Here is a 19,233-nt window from a genome sequence, read left to right as displayed (position 1 = left end):
TTTGTACATGACAGACAGGGGGGTCAGTCACATTGTACATGCTTCTTCATAAAAAAATCATCATTACCAACCTCATTACCACCCCACCCCCTCCCCTCCCCTCCCCTTTTCGCCATAAATTATGAACGGCCCCTTACTGCGTTCCTCAAGAAGTGGCGTTAAAAGCATCACCAGACCATCATTCAAAATATGCGATAAGGGAGGTAACTCTGTACGGCATAGTGGTGTTTGTTCATGTCATAAGCGATTTCCGTACACATGTTTTGTGACGTTTTACACACACAGTTGTTTGGGCACGTTCAAAAGAGTGGTTGCCAACGCGCGTTTCCACTGAAAATATTCTCAAAATGTCACAACAAGGAGCTGCTTTGCAAAGTTATAACAACGAATTGGTCAAATGTAAGTTTTTAATCATATATGTGACGCTCAATGGTCTTATTGTTTTAAACTTTACCGATCATCGAGTGGAATTTTGATTTGTTTACAAAATCGGTGTTGCCTTGCTAATCTGACAGACTGAATCAAGGAAAGGACAGTATAGGTTATCACCTGATGATCACTTCCAAACATGACAAAAGCATAATCGCCACTTTGCATATTTACATGATTATTTTACTCTCGCCTGAACTAAAAGAACTGGATCTCATAATTTTCTTTTTCTTAGATAACTTGTTATTAAGAATAGTTTTAGCAAAACACAAATGCAATCACAATATACTTGCAGTCTATACTAAACATCTTTAACACAGACCTGTACCTGTAGGTTTTGTGGAAAATATTTTTCCTACGCAAGGTCTACATGGGTAAGATAGATGTGTGCCAGGAACCTGTGCATATTGTAATCATAATGGTAATAGATGACTAGATGCTAAGACTACAGAATACCGGATACCTTCCGCCATCTTTGAAAGCACGCGAGTTTACTTAGGGTTAGGGTAAGGTTTAGGGTTAGGGCGACGTGACACTGAACAATATGGCAGGTAGGTATCCTGTATTCTGTAGGTGTGCCGACTAGATGACTAAATGGATCCGGGTGGTCAGACTTGGTGACTGCTTTTTGATGCAACCTAAATACTTGGATCACTGCTGTGGATGTTTATCACTGAATAGTCTGGTCCATACTCCATACAGACCACTGTCATCAAGCTGGGAGATTGCAGAGTACCGAGTCAAATTCAAATGGACAAAAAACAAACATCATTTTGACTAGATCTGTGGATTGCAGGTTACATTCTCATTCAGTAAGTGAGTCACTGAGTGAATATAGTTTTACGCCACTCTTAGCAATATTCCAGCTATATCACAGTGGAGACACCAGAAATGGGCTTCACGCATTGTGGAGAATCGAACCCAAGCCTTTGGTGTGATGAGCAACGCTTTATCCACTAGGTAGGGGTGTCGCGATACGGGAATGTATCGATGCATCGATACATTTTTTACTGCCATACGATATGCTATACATGCTTGCGTGTATCGATTCCTATTTTAAAACTTTATCGATTCAAATTTTTATGCTATATCCATCTCCTTCAAAGTCTTGATAGTAAAATTATACAAGATCGCTCCGATAAATAGATGTAGCTAGCTTTACTTAAAAAATAGGTTGGAAACTAACAGCTTTTGTGATTGGCTAGACTATTTTGATGGACCAATCAGCGAGTGTGTACTTTGCCGGTAAGGTAATGCTATGAAAAGGCGCGAAAATTATGTATCGCGTTACGTATCGTATTTTGACCTTAAAATTGTGATACGTATCGTATTGTGAGCTTGGTGTATGATACCCCTACCACTAGGCTACCCCACTGCGGTAGATGGTAGTCAGTAGTACAAATGATAGTAAGATAGGACAATAGATAAGAGCAAAGACCAGGGTTATGTCCTTACAAGTATACAATGTGTGAAGCGTTTTTGGTGTCCTCTGGCATGAAATTGCTGGATTGTTTGGAAAAAATGCTCACTCACTTTTCTCTGTAAACTGAAATATGATCTCACTGATATATTTGGAATGGGACTGCCCTCACAAACTCTGAGTTTTACCTCGACTCAGAAAACAAACAACTTCTTTCTGGGCCTGGAATGAATCATTGATCATATGGATGAAATGATGCACGTAACTGCTTTATAAGAAACACCCAAACACCTAAAATGTCATATGTTTGTTTTGGGTACAATGAAAAATATTGTGCATCCCTTGATGCAGTGAATTGTATTCTGTTGCTGTACTTGTGTGTACTGGACGCACATTTGTGAGTCAGGCAAAATCCTGCATGCTGATATGTCCATGCCATGCTCTGGTTTAGATCTGATTATTTATAGACAGCCTCACATTAGTGGAATATTTCTAGGTACAGCATTAAACAACAGAGAAATAATATATGTGAATGCACACATGGAATCTGACTGCGCTGGTATGAACTAGGGCTGGCTAAAATGATCGATAATCAGAAATATCATCGACAGGAAAAATTAGAAATGATTATCGATATGAAAATAGTTTCATCAATAGTATCGTTCATACACTTTTGTGAAAGAATAAAGTTTTAATTTACTAACACAAAGCACAAAATTAGGTTTTTATTCATGGGTTGCTTCTAAATTATGTTCAGGACGCTATTTGTTAGTAACCCATGCATAAACATGTCACCGAATATTGTGAAATCTTTTCATTTCTTTCAGACTATTTTTTTCATTTTTGATCAAACTTCCTTCTCCGATATTTATCAAGAATTATTTAGTTTATGATTATCGATCTCTATGATCCATATCGATAGCCAGCTCCAGTATGAACATTATCAATATTGTTACAGTGACTTCGAATGGAAGGGGAGGTGTGGTAGCCTAGTGGTTAAAGTGTTGGCTCGTCACGCCGAAGACCCGGGTTCAATTCCCCACATGAGTACATTGTGTGAAGCCCATTTCTGGTGTCCCTCGCCTTGATATTGCTGAAATATTGCTAATAGTGGTGTAAAAACCCAACTCACTTTGAATGGAGGTTTATCTGAGTAACACAATCTGTGTTGCAGGCATCGAGGATCTATGCAGCAAGAGGGATGAGCTCCACAAACACATCCTCCAGGAAGAGGAGGAGAAACAGAAGCTACAGAACGATATGCGCATCTTGAGTGAGAGGCTGGCAAAGGTGAACGAGAGTCTGGCCAAGAAGATGGCATCTAGGAATGAATTTGACAAAACAATAGCTGAGACAGAGGCAGCATATATGAAGGTAGGTCAACATACTTTACCAGGATGCAAATATGTCTTCAATGGCTGGTTCAACCAGTGAAGATCTGGGTTAGAATTGGTCCTTAGAAGCCCATGCTTGAGTAGATGACTAAAGATATTGGCTGTTCAGGTTCACTGACTTGGTTGACACATCCCAATTGCCCAGATCGATGCTCATGCCGTTGATCACTATATTGTCTGGTCCAGACCCTGAGCCCAAAGGGGAACATAAACAAACATATGGGGTACATCCACCCATGGGCCCGAGGGACCAGTGAACATCATATTTATCTTACCGAACACCTAAATGTTAATTTTGAACTGTTTGAAGCACAGATATTGGATCATAAAAAGGTGTTAGGCAACCAGAGTTAGGCAACAGCACAAACACTACTTACATGAAGTATCAAACGAATTCCCACAGTTCGGCTTTTCCAGCGGGTTACATAGCAAATGTTACTTGCTTGTAAGTGGGGTGCATTGATTGCTAATCAGAAAACAAAATTTATGTGTGAGGGAAGATAACGATTATTGTGGACACTGCAGGTCAGAAGTGTTTCCTTCTACAAAATAACAAGTTTTGACCCAGTTGTCACTTTACAGCGCTGCAAAATTCTAGAAATTGTTTTCTTTATTCTGATAACAAATTGAGAAAATGGTGAAAAAATGTTGATCTCCTGATCTGTAGTTCAGACATCAGCATGATCTCATCATGGTTGGTAAGTACAATAACCGTACATTGTGATATATAAGTTATCAATATAAGATGTTGCCTGTTAGTGATAATGCATTCTACTGCTGGTTATCGCTCACAGTATGCAGATCAATAATCCAGAGGTACAGATAAGCTGCGTATCTGCGTAAGTTACGCAAATTTTTATGTGAAAACTCAATTCCTAATAAGTCTGTTGCATACAAGTGCGCTTGAATGTTTGTAAATACTCAATAAATATGATCTTGCATGCGTACACACAAAAATGTCAAATCTTATCTTGTGTACGGGTGGATAGATAAATACAACTGAGGTTTATTGAGAGGTTCTAATCAGGACATGAAAGTCCTTATAGTTTCTCATATTATGGATCAAATATAAATAACAAAAACTAACATTCAAACTTTATTATATTTTTTAAATTAATGGAAAGTGTTAAAATACCCAATTGAGTTTGAGTGAGGTGAGTACAATTTATTTGGTTACTCAAAAAATCTCATAATTGATGATTGCTTCATTACAACCGATCAATCATCAAAAATAATTGGTTGGCGTCATTTATAAAATTTGTTAATGCACATAAAAATAAGGAAAAAACATGTAGTTCTTTTTGGGCTTTTTGGCAAAATTTCACATCTTTAAAGGATGACTAGTAGTATGTTAGGAACATAAATTTCTTGGAGCCTTTAAGATAAATTCAATCATGACTTGAAACGAGCTTGTAGTGCTTACAAAATGTAACAGACAAAACCAACCATGTGAAAAATATTGTTAATGAAAACAAGTGTTCCAAAATTGGTTGTGTTCGATTATGAGAAATTATGATCGATTGCTTGGTCGTTTAGTCACTACGACCAATCTTCGATTATTTCAATTAATCGGACCACCACTAAAGGATACCCAATTGAGATGAATGCAAGTGAGTGCATAACTCAATGACACGAAAAGTTATCTGTAGCTCTGATAATCGAAGCTCAGTAATCGATCAATACTCGATTGTAATCGTCAACCCCACCACAAAACTCAAGTGGGCAATAACAGGACACAGTCATATCTTTGTGCAATCGAAACAGGCACCGATTTATACCACGTTCAAGACATCCGTGAATACTTCCTGTTGAGACGCGCTTGAGTTTGTTGTTTACCTTGCAGTTTTACAAATTAGGAAACTACATCAGTTGTTTATGTCTTGATTTAACAAACATTACAGTAAGAAACATGCATTCTAAAGTTTAATTTGATGGTTAATTTTTTATGAAAGAAGATTAGTCTTTCTAGATAATTGATAATCGCTGAGGCAAGCAAGACCGAATGATTGACTGACTATTCGATCTGTCAAGCCACCACCAAGTCTAATGCACTCAGTATCGTACGAAGTCACATTAGTATGAAAATCTTCGCAAACAATGTAAAAGATGGAACAACTGATGAAAATAAAATTACTGAAAAAAATATGCTCACACATCTCAGCTAGTGGTGTTCCGATTAGTTGAAATAATCGAAGCTTGGTCGCAGTGACCAAACAACCAAGCAATCGATCACATTTTCTCGTAATCGAACACAAACGATTTTGCAACTACTGTTTTAGTGTTTGAAACACTTGACGATGGAACATATCCTAGAAGTTGTCAGGGCTTGGAAACTTGTTTAATTCTTAGGGGCGGTGGGGTAGCCTAGTGGTTAAAGCGTTGGCTCGTCACGCCGAAGACCCGGGTTCGATTCCCCACATGGGCACAATGTATTAAGCCCATTTCTGGTGTCCCCCGCCGTGATATTGCTGGAATATTGCTAAAAGCGGCGTAAAACTAAACTCAGTCAGTCAGTCAGTCAGTTTAATTCTTAGAAAACTCACTTCACTAACTGAAAAGTCATGACTGAATATTTCTTGTAGACTCCAGAAAGTTTATGTTCATGATATATTACTCATCACTTTAAAGTAGCAAGTTGCATCATGTTATACATATCTAAAATAACAACCTGGATATGAAAATCTGAAAACTGACGCTAACCAATTTTTTTCGATGATTGTTCGTTGGTAATGAAGCAATCATCAATTGTGAAATTTCAACCAGTTCCCAACACTAATCACAGCAAATAATAAAGCTGGCATAATTTTTGTTGATTATCTGTTTGTTTTCCCAGATATTTAAGATGATTGTTTGTTTTTTCCAGATATTGGAGAGTTCACAGACACTATTGAATGTTCTGAAGAGAGAGTCTCACAGTTTGAGGGAGAAGTCTATGAGCCAAGGCGGTTCTACACAGAGAACGCTGACACAAACCTAACCTCATCTTCAATAGCATCAACTTGTACAGATCCATGTGTATATAGACCCAGTGTTTCCTACCCCAGCTGTGTCTGTGATTGCTGGTGTATTTGTGACAGTCAGAAGGACTGTATGTCTCTGTCATTATTTAATAGATGTAATGTTTTATTATCTTTGACACGTGAAAACAGATACTGACAATGTAGATCATGGTAAAGACATATTTTTTTTTGTAAACTGAAAATAATGTAAACTGTTTTGCCAGAAGTGTTTGCCACCAGTTAGTCTATATTTAGTTCTGGGGAGATTAAAAATATGTAAAATATTTACTTAAGACTTTTGCCACCTGTCTGTTCTATTGTCTTTAGCAAGTCTGTTAGTGATTAAATTTTCTTTGCTAATGAAGAGTACCAAAAGCTGTATGTCCAAAATTCATTTTTAAGTTAGTTTTTCTTGAGACCCTCTTAGAGAGAAGCCTACCAGCATTTTACTTTTCATTATAATCAAACCAAAGCCTTTTAACATATTTTTGAGCATCATTATCTGCCTTAGCCATTTGGCAGAAATATATCTTTTGTCACCAGTCAAGTTAAGCAGTGACAAGGTGTCAGTATGTATAATAAGTGGCTTATGTATGACATAGTATCTGCAGTGTACGAAATAGGCTTGTCAGGAATCATGTAGTATTGAATTGTTTTACTGTAATACATTTTATTCTTGCCTTAATGGAACTGCCCTAAAGTGGCCTTTGATCTTGGTTTGCTCACTCTTGACTAAATGTACTTTGATTGTTCTTGTAAACATGTGCAGCCCATGATGTGGCTTGAGGCCAGGCATCTACATGTCTGTATCCTTGTACATAAATTTTCTAATGTAATCAACTGACTTCCATGTTTATAGGACTTGTGAAGATCCGGGTTAGACAGCCTAGTGGTTAAAGCGTTTGCTCATTTTACCAGGGATAATCTACACTGAAGCCCCCTGTTGGATTCCTCACATGTATACAATGTGTGAAGCCCATTTCTGATGTTCCCCGCAGTGATATTGATGGAATATTGCTAAAAGTGGCATAAAACTAAATTCATTCACTTCCCAACATTTTCTCATATTTCATATTTGAATTTAAATTGTTCCAGGTTACACAGCCTTTGGTTTTTAGAGACATCGCATATATTTTTATGAATCTGTCGAGGACAATTTCAAGACAGGGGCCTACAAATAACTGTGACAATTCAAGCACACTTGACTTTGATTGTTACATTAGGGGTTTCAAATCACATTGATCACCTCTAAAATAGTTTATTTGAATGAGGCTTCACCACCATATAGCGAATTACAGATAATTGTTGCAAGCTGTAATGGTAGCTGGATTTTTTCAAATGTTTATGGGTTGCAAAATGTAGAGCTATGTTTACTGCAACCACAGGCAAACTATAGCCCAAATAGGGTTGTGTAACAGTGAGAAAAATGACTAGTCGTCCTATATGCGAGCGAAGCGAGCAAAGGATGGTAACGGACTTCCCTCGCTTCAGTTCGAAAAATATTTTTAATGTTAAAATAAAAAATATCGCCACCATCATTTCCTCACATGGTTGTGCTCTCAGATTTCCAACCTCATATTTAATGCCTCCTCATTAAAATATATTTCATTCAACATTTTAAGCGCCACTCGTGGCATATTACTCCTGCCAGCTTCCAGTTCAACGGAGTGAAGGAACAAGAATAAGCAGAAATTAAAAAGAAATATCCTATTGCCTATTTTTACTATTAAACTGTTGAAGAGTATTTATCTTTTCTGCCGTCGTTATTTATTCTGAAGAACCCCCCAAACTCCACAAGTATTCCATATGGCGGACATGTTATGTGATTCAACTACATGTAGTATATTTAGAGTTAATTCCCTTGTTCCTTCAGGGGTAATGGATGCGAAGAACGATTTGATACGCGACGAGTGGCGATTCATATGTTGAATGAAATATATTCTACGTGAGTAATCATTAAATATGAGGTTAGAAATCTGAGGGCACTGTGAGGAATTCTACCTTTGATGGTGGCGATATTTTAGTGTGACATAAAAAGTATTTTTCGAACCGAAGCAAGGGAAGTACGTTGCCAACCTTTGCTCGCTTCGCTCGCGAAACCCTATTTACGCTACAGTTAGCCTGTGCTACAACATTCATAGTGAATGTGAGAAAATATTTCGGTCAGAAAACACGATAAAACAATCGTCTATGAAAGTATATATATCAGGTTTCGTGAACGACAGAACTTCGAACCCTATTAGTAGGGGTGGGTATTGCAGAGAATATTCATATTGCGATATATTGCGATATGCATTGCAATATATTGCATGAAGTATTTTTAAACAAAAAAACTGCTTATAATCGAGTTACTGCTTCATTTATAGAGCAAAAACACAACAAAATCACTATGCTTGATTAAGCTTTAATAACAAATTTTAATCATGATAAAATAAAAATGTGAATAATATTTGGCACAAATGAAACAAGGAAATATCCGAAGATTTCCGAGTGTTACGACGTTTTCCGAATGCATGTCAAAATACCGGTTTTCGATCAGCGTATCGCAATACGTATCGTTTTCATGTCTGAACCGGTAAACCGGTTTTATTACCGACGTGGTCAACGTATGGGTATTTGCATACTAATCTCGTAGGCTGTAGGTGAATTCGTAGACCAGACTGGTTCGTAGACGTAGAAATCAGGTGGATTCGTAGACGCATTGAGCGGTGGATTCGTAGACGTTATTAAAATGGGAAAAGTTCAACCTCAATGATGATGAAAATCGACGAAAAGTGTTTGCATTTTGTGATATAAATAAAATATATCAGGTAAGTATGATCGGCGGTGAAAATATGCTTAAAATAATAAAATATGCTTCACAGCGGTCCACGTCCGACAAATTCCGACAAATCATAGGCCGCTAATATATTAAATTCAGTTGTGTAAAATTAAAAGATATGTATTAGGTAAGTATCTCGTTTCGTATACTTCGTATGTAATGAGACCTCGTGTAGTATTCTCTATATATTGCGCAGCCCTACGTATTAACCAGTTCCTGTTACACGCCATATCTCCCGTACCCCCACCACCTGTGCACATCTGGGTTAGAATTGGTCTTCAGCAATCCATCCTTGTCATAAGAGGCGACTAACGGGATCGGGCGGTCAGACTCGGTGACGTGGATGACATGTCATCGTATCCCATTTGCTTAGATCAATGCTCATGATGCTGATCACTGATTGTCTGGTTTAGACCCGATTATTTACAGACCGTCGTTGCATATCTGGAAATTTGCTGAGTCCGGCGTTAAAACAACAAACACAAATCACCCAAGGTCTCACCTAACAACAAAGAGTTACCATTTATAATGATACCAAATTCAATTTAGCGCTGTAAAATCTGCAGGTAAAATCCTTGCCCTGTATGCATTTCACAGTAGGCCCAATTCTCTGATCAAACAAGAATGTAAGTTGTACTTTTTGACGTTCTTCAGCGGATGAAGACAGCTTTCCACGTCCCTTGGGTGGATACAGCTTTTTGAGAAAGGGAGGGGTGCACATCCTTTAGAAAGGGGGTGTGCGCACTTTATTTTCACCCGAGTTTCAATGGTCATTTAATAAACTTGAAGGACCAAAGGGGGGCGCATATCCCTGCACAAAACACCTCCCCGTTTGGATCCTCCTATACGTCAGTGTTTACCCTAAACCCTGAATAGCTGCAGTCCCTATGGACCCAGAATCATAAAAGGTTGTGGGTCCTGATCAGAAGTGTAGGCCCTATATTTTAATATGGAAATAATACTCTTAGTTATTGAGGATGAAAAAGCTGTCGACCATAAGGAACTGCAGAAAACAAAAGCTGTGGGTCCGAGTGGTTTTCAGTCGACTTCAGGCCAAAGCACCCACGTTAATTTCGAACGCTGCTTCACGTTAGCAAATTCCACGATGCTTGAAGCAAATAAACTTCAGTCTTTATATTGAGGGGGCCGATGGGGTAGCCTAATGGTTAAAACGTTCGCTCGTCACGCTGAAGACCCGGGTTCGATTCCCCACATAGGCACAATGTGTGAAGCCCGTTTCTGGTGCCCGCCGTGATATTCCTTGAAAATTGCGTAAAACAATACCCACTCACTCACCTTATGTTGACAGTTACATGAATCATTAAAACAATCCATTCAGAAACTAAACGTTATTATTTAGAACGAACTATATTAACGCGGAGAGTAGCGACAACAACAACAAACAAAAAATTTAAAACTCCGTTTGGAATTAAGACTAAGTATATTTTTTTCATGTATGATGCAAATACTTAATACGCAAATATTGCAGCACAAAATTTTATCACACACTCTTATTTGTTAAGCAGGTGTAGATTAGAAAAATGATAGTCCAACCATGCACCATGATTATTCATCAGCTAAAACGATAAATCCTAAGACCATAATCCTTGATCACGACATCGTCATATGAGCGAAATATTCTCAAACACGACGTTAACCCAATTTCGCCCCACCTCACCTTGATCACGACATGGGTAAGATGCCCCCAGCGTTTCAAATTCAGATCAACGCAAATTGTCCGACTTCACGCCACACGATCAAATGAAGATCGCTCATTGGTCAAGAGCCATTATTGGCGCCAGATTTGACTACCGATATGTCTGAGACAGTATAAGTCATGACTTTCTAAGTGCAACATGAGAAAATCGGCTGGATGTGAAAGTAAAACTTTTTGTTTCTCATGCATGTTTGACATCACTCCCCCTGTAACCATACAACTACTCCGGGAACATCCGGGCTAGAATCGGTCTTCAGCAACCCATGCTTGTTCTAAGAGGCGACTAACGAGATCGGGTGGTCAGGCGCGCTTACTTGGTTGACACATCGTATCCCAATTGCGTAGATCGATGCTCATGTTGTTGATCACTGGATTGTCAAGACTCGATTATTTATGGAGTCCAGGGTTGCCAAAATCACTTCGCGAGGCAGTCATTGGCTTTCTGAGATAAATATCCTCAATAACCAAATGCAAAGGAACCGCAGATGCCAGCAAATAGTCTTGACAGACTACCGTTTAACAGTCTGTGTAAAGGTGTCGTCCCAGTCCAATGCCTGGAGTTCATGCAGTTGAATCATCTGATATACTCCACTGCTTCGTGCTGGCGAGGATGGGTGGGGGAGGGCGTGGCAGGGTATCCGTGTCCACGGCCAGCTTCAGGCTGGTGGATCTGTTCACACTGGCTTGGAACAGTGCTGAAACAATAAAAACAATGGAAGTTCAATCTGGACGTTGGTTGTTTGTTTAACCCCGCACTCAGCAATATTCCAGCTATATGGCGGTCGGTATATACTATAATCGAGTCTGGATCGGACCAGGCAATCCAGTGGTCAACAGCATGAGCGTCGCTCTACGCAATTGAGATACGATGACAGGTGTCAACCCAGTCAGCAAGCCTGACGCGAGGACACAAACATTTACAGTTTTTAATCTTGTTGCCGTACTCCATGTTAAGGGATTTGAGCAGGAACATCTGAGTTCTCCCTAAGAGACTCGCACACAAACGGATTATACGCGAGTACACATACCTTTGCAGTTGTTCATCTTGTTCTCGGACTCTATTTTTAGGTATTTGAACAGGACCATCTGAGTTCTGTCCTTAAAGAAACTATCACACATACGGTCATACGTGGGTACACATACCTTTACAGTTGTTCATCTTGTTCTCGTACTCCATGTTAAGGGATTTGAGCAGGAACATCTGAGTTCTCTCCCTTAAAAGACTCTCGCACAGACGGTCGTACGCGTTGCCCCCGTGGTCAAGCAGCTTATCCAGCATGGCGCTGGCCTTCTGCCGTCGCGTCACATTGTGGTTAATTTCCTCACAATCTTCCCCCGACAGGACGCATCGTGAACGCAGGAAATCAAAATGGCGTTCTGGGTTGAGGGAGTCTACCAACTGCACACGCTTTTCTCTCAGGATCTGCAGGAAGGATACGACAGGAGTGATCCTATACATTCAATGCAATTCTTTTATTACACAAGTGTCGGCCATAGGCCCATAACTACATAGGTTGCATTGTACATGGCAAAACATGGCGTGTACAGTATAAATTGATCATTTTAACATCACAGATGCATTGCATGATAGATAAAGCTGGCTAGATTATTAATAAGTTTACAACACGAGGAGTCTGAATTTAGCTTTCCTTGGTTTGATACAATAGGTTTAAGGTAAATTGTTCAAGTGGAGCTAATCCGTGAAGGTCCGGGTTAGAATGAACCTTCAGTAATCCATGCTTGTCGTAAGAGGCGACTAACGGGATCGGGTGGTCAGGCTCGCTGGCTTGGTTGACACATGTCATCGGTTCCCAATTGCGCAGGTCGATGCTCATGCTGTTGATCACTGGATTGTCAGGTCCAGACTAGATTATTTACAGACCACCGCCATATAGCTGGAATATTGCTGGGTGCGGCGTAAAACTAAACTCCCTCCCTCAAGTGGAGCTGTTTGAATTTGGAAGACGCGAGGAAAGGATGGTATACATCATCAATATACATGTACATGTACCTTCATCGCACTGTAAACAATCTATCATTTTTTGTCTATATTATAATACCTTCCAGATGAAATACGTAACTGATGTGAAAAACATCTAAACTGAGCGGGTACTACTCTAAACTTTTTAATGTGAATTACATTTAAATACAATTCCCTGGACAATGGTATTTTGAAAGTAAGAATACGACCTAGATTTGTTGCCATTTTGAAGTGAACTATATCAATTCTGTTCATGAATACATTTAAGCCGACTCACAAACAAAACAAATCGTATACATACAGAGCTAGTTATGCATAATTCCGTTTACAGTAAAATATGTGTCAACTAACTCAGCGACCCTGACCACCCGATCCCGTTAGTCGGCTCTTACCCTCTACTTGTTTAGAGATGACTAAACTATGGGTGGCTACTGACTTAACTTGACATTGTCATCGAATCCGGACTCCTTGTGTCGTTCATGCTATCAACCTCCAGCTTGCCAAGTTCAAACTCGATTTTGAATAGGACACCGCGTTCCTGTTGCATAATACTGACAACATTCACTCACTCACTCGGGAAATTCGAGTGAGTGTTTGAGTATAGTTTAACGCTGCATTTAGCAATATTCCAGCAACATCACGGCTGGCGACACCAGAAATGGGCTTCACACATTGTACCATGTGGGGAATCGAACCCGGGTCTTCGGCGTTACGAGCCCACATTGTAACCACTATAGGCTACCCACCGCCCCAAAACACGAAACAGAAGTGACAACCAAATTTTATGAGTGAGTGAGTTTAGTTTTACGCCCCGTTTTAGCAATCTCCCAGTAATATCGCGGCGGGCGACACCATAAATGGGCTTAACACATTGTACCTTTTTGGGGAATCGAACCCGGTACTTCGGCGTTACGAGCCCACGTTTTAACCACTAGGCTACCCCACCGCCCCAAAACAATAAATAGAATTGACACCCGTCAACTCCCATCCTGTATTTCCAAATTTAATGAAACAATATCACATTTATTTCATTTCCTGTTAAATACCACAATACTGTGTGCCAGTCAATGTTCTAAACTATATTACATCCTGGTCCTGCAGACAGACGGTGATGAACAGCAAAAACTTACGTCATAAAATCAGTTGACCAATTACAATACAAGGCCTGTGCCCAGGAAAGAAATCGTTGAACAAACATTTACATCCCGTTTGGATATCAGACTTCGAAAAAGACAAATATATTTGAATCGAGCTTCACGGTCAACCGGAAGTGTCTTAGTGACGTCACATGCTTGAATGTGGCTGGATTGATTACATAAGTGCCCGTGTCATACTATGTTTACGACACGAGTGCCTAAATATTGGTATTTCCCGAGCGAGAGCGAGGGATATACCGATATTTAGCCACGAGTGTCGTTAACATAGTATGATATGTGCACGAATATAATATTCTGTCCATTACCGAAGTCGTAAAATTGAGGAAAATCAACCCAAATCTACTTTCCAACATAGGCTGTCTACCCGCCGTCGCCATATGTGGAACGCAACGTCACAGAAGAAACGTGACGTCATAGCATTGTTCATGACGTCACGTGACCATGACAAAAGTGATATTTTGCCCTAGGGCATCGTATGAAAAATATGAACCCCGATATGTTCGCCCTCGTAGGTAATAAATGAACGTATCAATGGAGATGGCCTTGTCTTCGTACACCCCGCATTTGCGTATGCATTATGGAAACAGCTATACGTGAAATTGTTTTGGAAAGCGAGAAGGGACATCGTCGATCTCAGACATGCATACCTAGGCATGACGACGCATCAACACGACATATTAATCAAGTGTCGTACGGTGTTATTTTGAAAGACAGCGCGACATTTTTCAAGGTCAAAACACGGGTGTTGACGCCTTATCTAAAATGTGTAAAATTTGAAATGCGCGAGAAGATTGATTGGGTTTGGTTGTTGTTTAACGCCGCACTCAGCAATATTCCAGCTATATGGCGGTGGTCTGTAAATAATCTAGTCTGGACCAGACAATCCAGTAATCAACAGCATGAGCATCGATCTACACAATTGGGATACGATGACATGTGTCAACCAAGTCAGCGAGCCTGACCACCCGATCCCGTTAGTCGCCTCTTACGACAAACATGGGTTACTGAAGATCAGTTTTAACCCGGATCTTCACGGGTCGAGAATGATTATTACTTTATTCTACAAGGGGCGGTGGGGTAGCCTAGTGGTCAAAGCGTTGGCTCGTCACGCCGAAGACCCGGGTTCGAATCCCCACATGGGTACAATGTGTGAAGCCCATTTCTGGTGTCCCCCGCCGTGATGTTGCTGGAATATTGCTAAAAGCAGCGTAAAACCAAACTCAGTCAGTCTATTTTTCTACAAATGCGCAGAAATAGTTGGACACCTTTTCAAAATTCCATTCAGGGCATTTTGTGCAAGGTCGTATCGTGTTTGGTTGACATTGGCTGATGGACGGCAGTTCTGAGTAACAGTTAGTGATAAAACAATGATATCTGTATGCTTATTTAGGCCAAGAGGATGTTCTAGCCGGAACTTTAACCACAGTATCTAACACATCTGACCCCCGGACATTAGATGAGGACATGGCTGCACTACACTGTTAGACCATCAAACTTCGAGCAATCTAGTAGATTGGTTTTGAGAGTTCTATACGTGTACTAGACCTTTAGACAGAGTCTACTAGACTGTATTGTAAATCGGTTATAATGTTCTATAGGTGTTCTTCACTATCATACTACGTGCAGTCTACTAGACTGTATTGTAATCCGTTATTGTGTTCTATAGGTGTACTTCACTATCATACTACGTGCAGTCTACTAGACTGTATTGTAATCCGTTATAGTGTTCTATAGGTGTACTTCACTATCATACTGCGTGCAGTCTACTAGACTGTATTGTAATCCGTTATTGTGTTCTATAGGTGTACTTCACTATCACACTGCGTGCAGTCTACTAGACTGTATTGTAATCCGTTATTGTGTTCTATAGGTGTACTTCACTATCATACTACGTGCAGTCTACTAGACTGTATTGTAATCCGTTATTGTGTTCTATAGGTGTACTTCACTATCATACTGCGTGCAGTCTACTAGACTGTATTGTAATCCGTTATAGTGTTCTATAGGTGTACTTCACTATCATACTACGTGCAGTCTACTAGACTGTATTGTAAATCGGTCATGATGTTCTATAGCTGTTCTTCATTATCATACTGCGTTCATTCTACTAGACTAGTATAAATCGGTTATATTGTTCTACAGGTGTACTTCACTATGAAACTGCGTGCTGTCCACTAGACTGTATTGTAAATAGGTATAATGTTCTATAGGTGAACTTCACTGTCATACTGCGTGCAGTCTACTTGACTGTATTGTAAATCAGTTCTATAGGTGTGCTTCAGAGTTACAATGTCATGCTCGTTCAGGCCATAGTAGTGAGTGAGTTTAGTTTTACGCCGCGCTCAGCAATATTCCAGCTATATATGGCGGCGGTCAGACCATAGTAAACTATATCGTATACAGGGCCTAGATTTTCGAAGCTCTCTTAGCGCCAAGATAGTCGTAAGTGCCATGCATTAACATTCACCTACGACTATCTTAGCTCTAAGAGAGCTTCGAAAATCTAGGCCCTGGTATATATTGTTCTATTTGTCCACATGGGCACAATGTGTGAAGCCCATTTCTGGTGTCCCCCGCCGTGATGTTGCTGGAATATTGCTAAAAGCGGCGTAAAACCAAACTCAGTCAGTGTTCTATTTCTGTAATACACTGTAGATACCATACTGCGTTCCTAGAAACCAGACCGCCGCCATATAGCTGGAATATTTGTTGAGTGCGGCGTAAAACTCAACTCACTCACTCACTCACTCCTAGAAACCATGCAACGTCAATGTTCACAGTCACATTCGAGAACAACGTGTAGTCCTTTGAAAACAATAATATTCATGATAGCTACAACATTTGGGGCGGTGGGGTAGCCTTATGGTTAAAACGTTCGCTCGTCACGGCGAAGACCCGGGTTCGAATCCACACATGGGTACAATGTGTGAAGCTCATTTCTGGTGTCCCCCGCCGTGATGTTGCTGAAATATTGCTAAAAGCGGCGTAAAACCAAACTCAGTCAGTCAGTCAGTACAACCATCTGTGGATACAATACACGTGCAGACCGGTTCTGTCGGACGCCATACAAGCTGTGGCCAGGACGGAGAGGAAATGAAATATTTGAGTAACGTAATAAAATCTTGACCCTGTACGTCCTTACCTCAATTTTGATCCCGTTCAGAATGCCAGCCTCGTCCATAGCTTCACAGTCACTTCTTGCATACATGATTTCATCCTTGGGGTATACCATTCTATTGGTCATGAATACTGTACGGTTGGGGCCACCCCGCCGAGGCCGCGTGTACCCGTAGTTCAGCTGATGGTTCCCGGTCAGCGTCAGGTATTGGCGATAGGAATTCGGGTGAGAGATTAACACAACTGGATTCGCTGAAACGTGTAATTTAGCCCTATGAGGAAAACAATTCTCCGGAGAGAGAGCCAATCACAACGACCAAGCGATTAGGTGTGTCACTATGTCAACTTCCTGGTACGAGATTCGGTCAAGAACGACTCTCTTTCCGATCAGAAATCCTATGCACTCGGATGTTGACGGTCAATAAGATAACGTCATAATTTTTACTGTAAATTAAGATCAATTCTTTGAAGCGTTAGTACACATGTTCTGCTTATCATGTTTTCACACTGTAAAGTTGTCAGAGATGTCGGCTGCCGTGTTAAGTCTAAGGGACATAACTCTTGTACCCTTACCTGATCCGGGTACTTATAAACCAGTCGCGTTACAATTGTCATGTGGATAATGGATGAGTGTGTTTCCATTGTAAACGCCGCAGTTAGTCCGCCTGTATATTACTCAGATGCTTGATAACCATTCTTATAATTTAACTAAAGCATGTATACTTAACATAGGCTCATGATATAAAAACATGTATGTCAAAGCCAAATGACATAAGTATGCAAATTAGGTGAACGGAAGCAGGGTCGTTTTAAGGGAGGGGGTTGGGGGCACAGTCTATTTTCACCCGTTTTCATGAGAGTTTCAATGGTCATTTGATAAACTTTCAGGACTAAAGAGGGTGGGGGTGCGCACTCCAGCACCCTCATCTGGATCCGCCTATGGGAAGTGGGAATTATTTCGTAGGTGATTCGAAAGATGAATATCAGTGAAATTAACCCCGAGATGAACTCAAATGACACAGAATCGATTTTGTTGCCATTATTAAAGTTGCAGTTGCAGTTGCAAAACGGTATTCAAGTATCTTTTAACTAGATGACACGGCTATGGGAGTATTGATTTGGAAAGTTCGAACACTTGGGAGACGCACATCCATGATTCACCCGTGTCATTCCGGAACAAGCCGAATACCTGTGGATAGGGGTGGGTGGTGACGAATGGGAAAGACACACCTGGAAACACTCCTTCTTAATTACGACTAATATGTTTCATAGTTTCCCTTTGTCGGTTCTCACATACTAGTGAATGTTTCTAATTTATGCCCTTTTAGCAATATTCCAGCAATATCGCTACGGGGGGACACCAGAAATGGGCTTCACACATTGTACCCATTAGGGGAATCGAACTGGGGTCTTCGGCGTCACGAGCGAACGCTTTAACCACTCGGCTACCCCACCGCCCCTCACATTCTAGACGATATATTACGCGAAATGTATTTACAAAATATCTTATTTTTTAAACTCTTTTGAAAATGGACAGATGCCTGTGGAGTTGAGATGGTTAAGTAATTGTTGAGTGAGTGAGTGAGGTTTTAACGGCGTTTTGAACAGTATTCCAGTTATATCAGTTACCGACCAAAAGCCCCTTGGTACAAAAGCCCCTCGATCAAAATCCTCTCTCTGGACAATAGCTCCCCTGTCAAAAAACCCTCGATTCTTGTATTTCATTGAGTGAACATGAATGAACATTTCTCACTGCTCTAATATATTTTATACAGTATTTTAAGTAGGAAAAAGTATTTCATAAAACATAATAGACATTTCTCATTGCTTTTATATATTATAAAAGGTAGTTTAAGTCTTTTATCGTCTCAATGTAAAGGAAATGCGAAAAACATTTTACAGCCAAAAACAAAAAGCTGTCCGAGGACTTTCTTTCCGCTATAGGCTACATTAGGTTGTGTTGATTTGTTTAATTATTAATCATCGTGCAATACAAAATGAATCATTTCTTGTTGATTTGTTATCATGTTTATTATTCAGAAAAATAATTTGCTATTACATATTCATTTATATATCATTTAGGGTTATATTATGAAGCAATAAAATTGTTCATGGCATTAATCATTTCTTGTCTTTCATTTTATTTTCCCATTAATACATAAAGAGAGGGTCTTTTGACCAAGATTCGTTATATCTTG

At 40.0% G+C, this 19,233-nt stretch overlaps 2 protein-coding genes across 3 annotated transcripts; one reads left to right on the top strand and one right to left on the bottom strand.

Moving 5' to 3' along the window:
- Positions 1–268: 268 nt before the first annotated feature.
- Positions 269–7,078, top strand: LOC124262967 (Sjoegren syndrome nuclear autoantigen 1 homolog). The gene is made up of 3 exons (XM_046697587.1): positions 269–399; positions 3,024–3,223; positions 6,107–7,078. Exons 1-3 carry the CDS (start codon positions 348–350, stop codon positions 6,218–6,220), a joined length of 366 nt encoding a protein of 121 aa, XP_046553543.1. The 5' UTR covers positions 269–347; the 3' UTR covers positions 6,221–7,078.
- Positions 7,079–10,468: 3,390 nt separating this feature from the next.
- Positions 10,469–17,598, bottom strand: LOC124262961 (B-cell lymphoma/leukemia 10-like). 2 transcript variants are annotated; one of them, XR_006894737.1, is made up of 4 exons: positions 17,061–17,598; positions 11,924–12,203; positions 10,742–11,475; positions 10,469–10,669 (listed from the first exon to the last, which is right to left on the bottom strand). XR_006894737.1 is itself a non-coding variant. In XM_046697578.1 (3 exons), the coding sequence occupies exons 1-3, from the start codon at positions 17,160–17,162 to the stop codon at positions 11,342–11,344; spliced, it is 516 nt and encodes a 171-aa protein (XP_046553534.1). In that variant the 5' UTR covers positions 17,163–17,598; the 3' UTR covers positions 10,469–11,341. The 2 variants fall into 2 exon arrangements, 1 of the variants encoding a protein (XP_046553534.1); XM_046697578.1 differs by having other exon boundaries at positions 10,469–11,475.
- Between the last annotated feature and the right edge of the window lie 1,635 nt (positions 17,599–19,233).

Source organism: Haliotis rubra, unplaced genomic scaffold (genome assembly GCF_003918875.1).
Source record: "Haliotis rubra isolate DU_JTF1 unplaced genomic scaffold, ASM391887v1 Scf861, whole genome shotgun sequence".
Lineage (NCBI taxonomy): Eukaryota > Metazoa > Mollusca > Gastropoda > Lepetellida > Haliotidae > Haliotis > Haliotis rubra.
Note: the sequence above shows the minus strand (reverse complement) of the source record. Positions and strands in the feature narration are given on the sequence as shown.

Coding starts and splice junctions, on each gene's coding strand:
- LOC124262967 (XM_046697587.1), top strand. CDS start 348: ATGTCACAACAAGGAGCTGCTTTGCAAAGTTATAACAACGAATTGGTC. Junction 400..3,023: donor TAACAACGAATTGGTCAAAT/GTAAGTTTTTAA, acceptor TCTGTGTTGCAG/GCATCGAGGATCTATGCAGC. Junction 3,224..6,106: donor CAGAGGCAGCATATATGAAG/GTAGGTCAACAT, acceptor TGTTTTTTCCAG/ATATTGGAGAGTTCACAGAC.
- LOC124262961 (XM_046697578.1), bottom strand. CDS start 17,162: ATGACCAATAGAATGGTATACCCCAAGGATGAAATCATGTATGCAAGA. Junction 12,204..17,060: donor TGAACGGGATCAAAATTGAG/GTAAGGACGTAC, acceptor TCCTTCCTGCAG/ATCCTGAGAGAAAAGCGTGT. Junction 11,476..11,923: donor CAAGATGAACAACTGTAAAG/GTATGTGTACCC, acceptor TTATTGTTTCAG/CACTGTTCCAAGCCAGTGTG.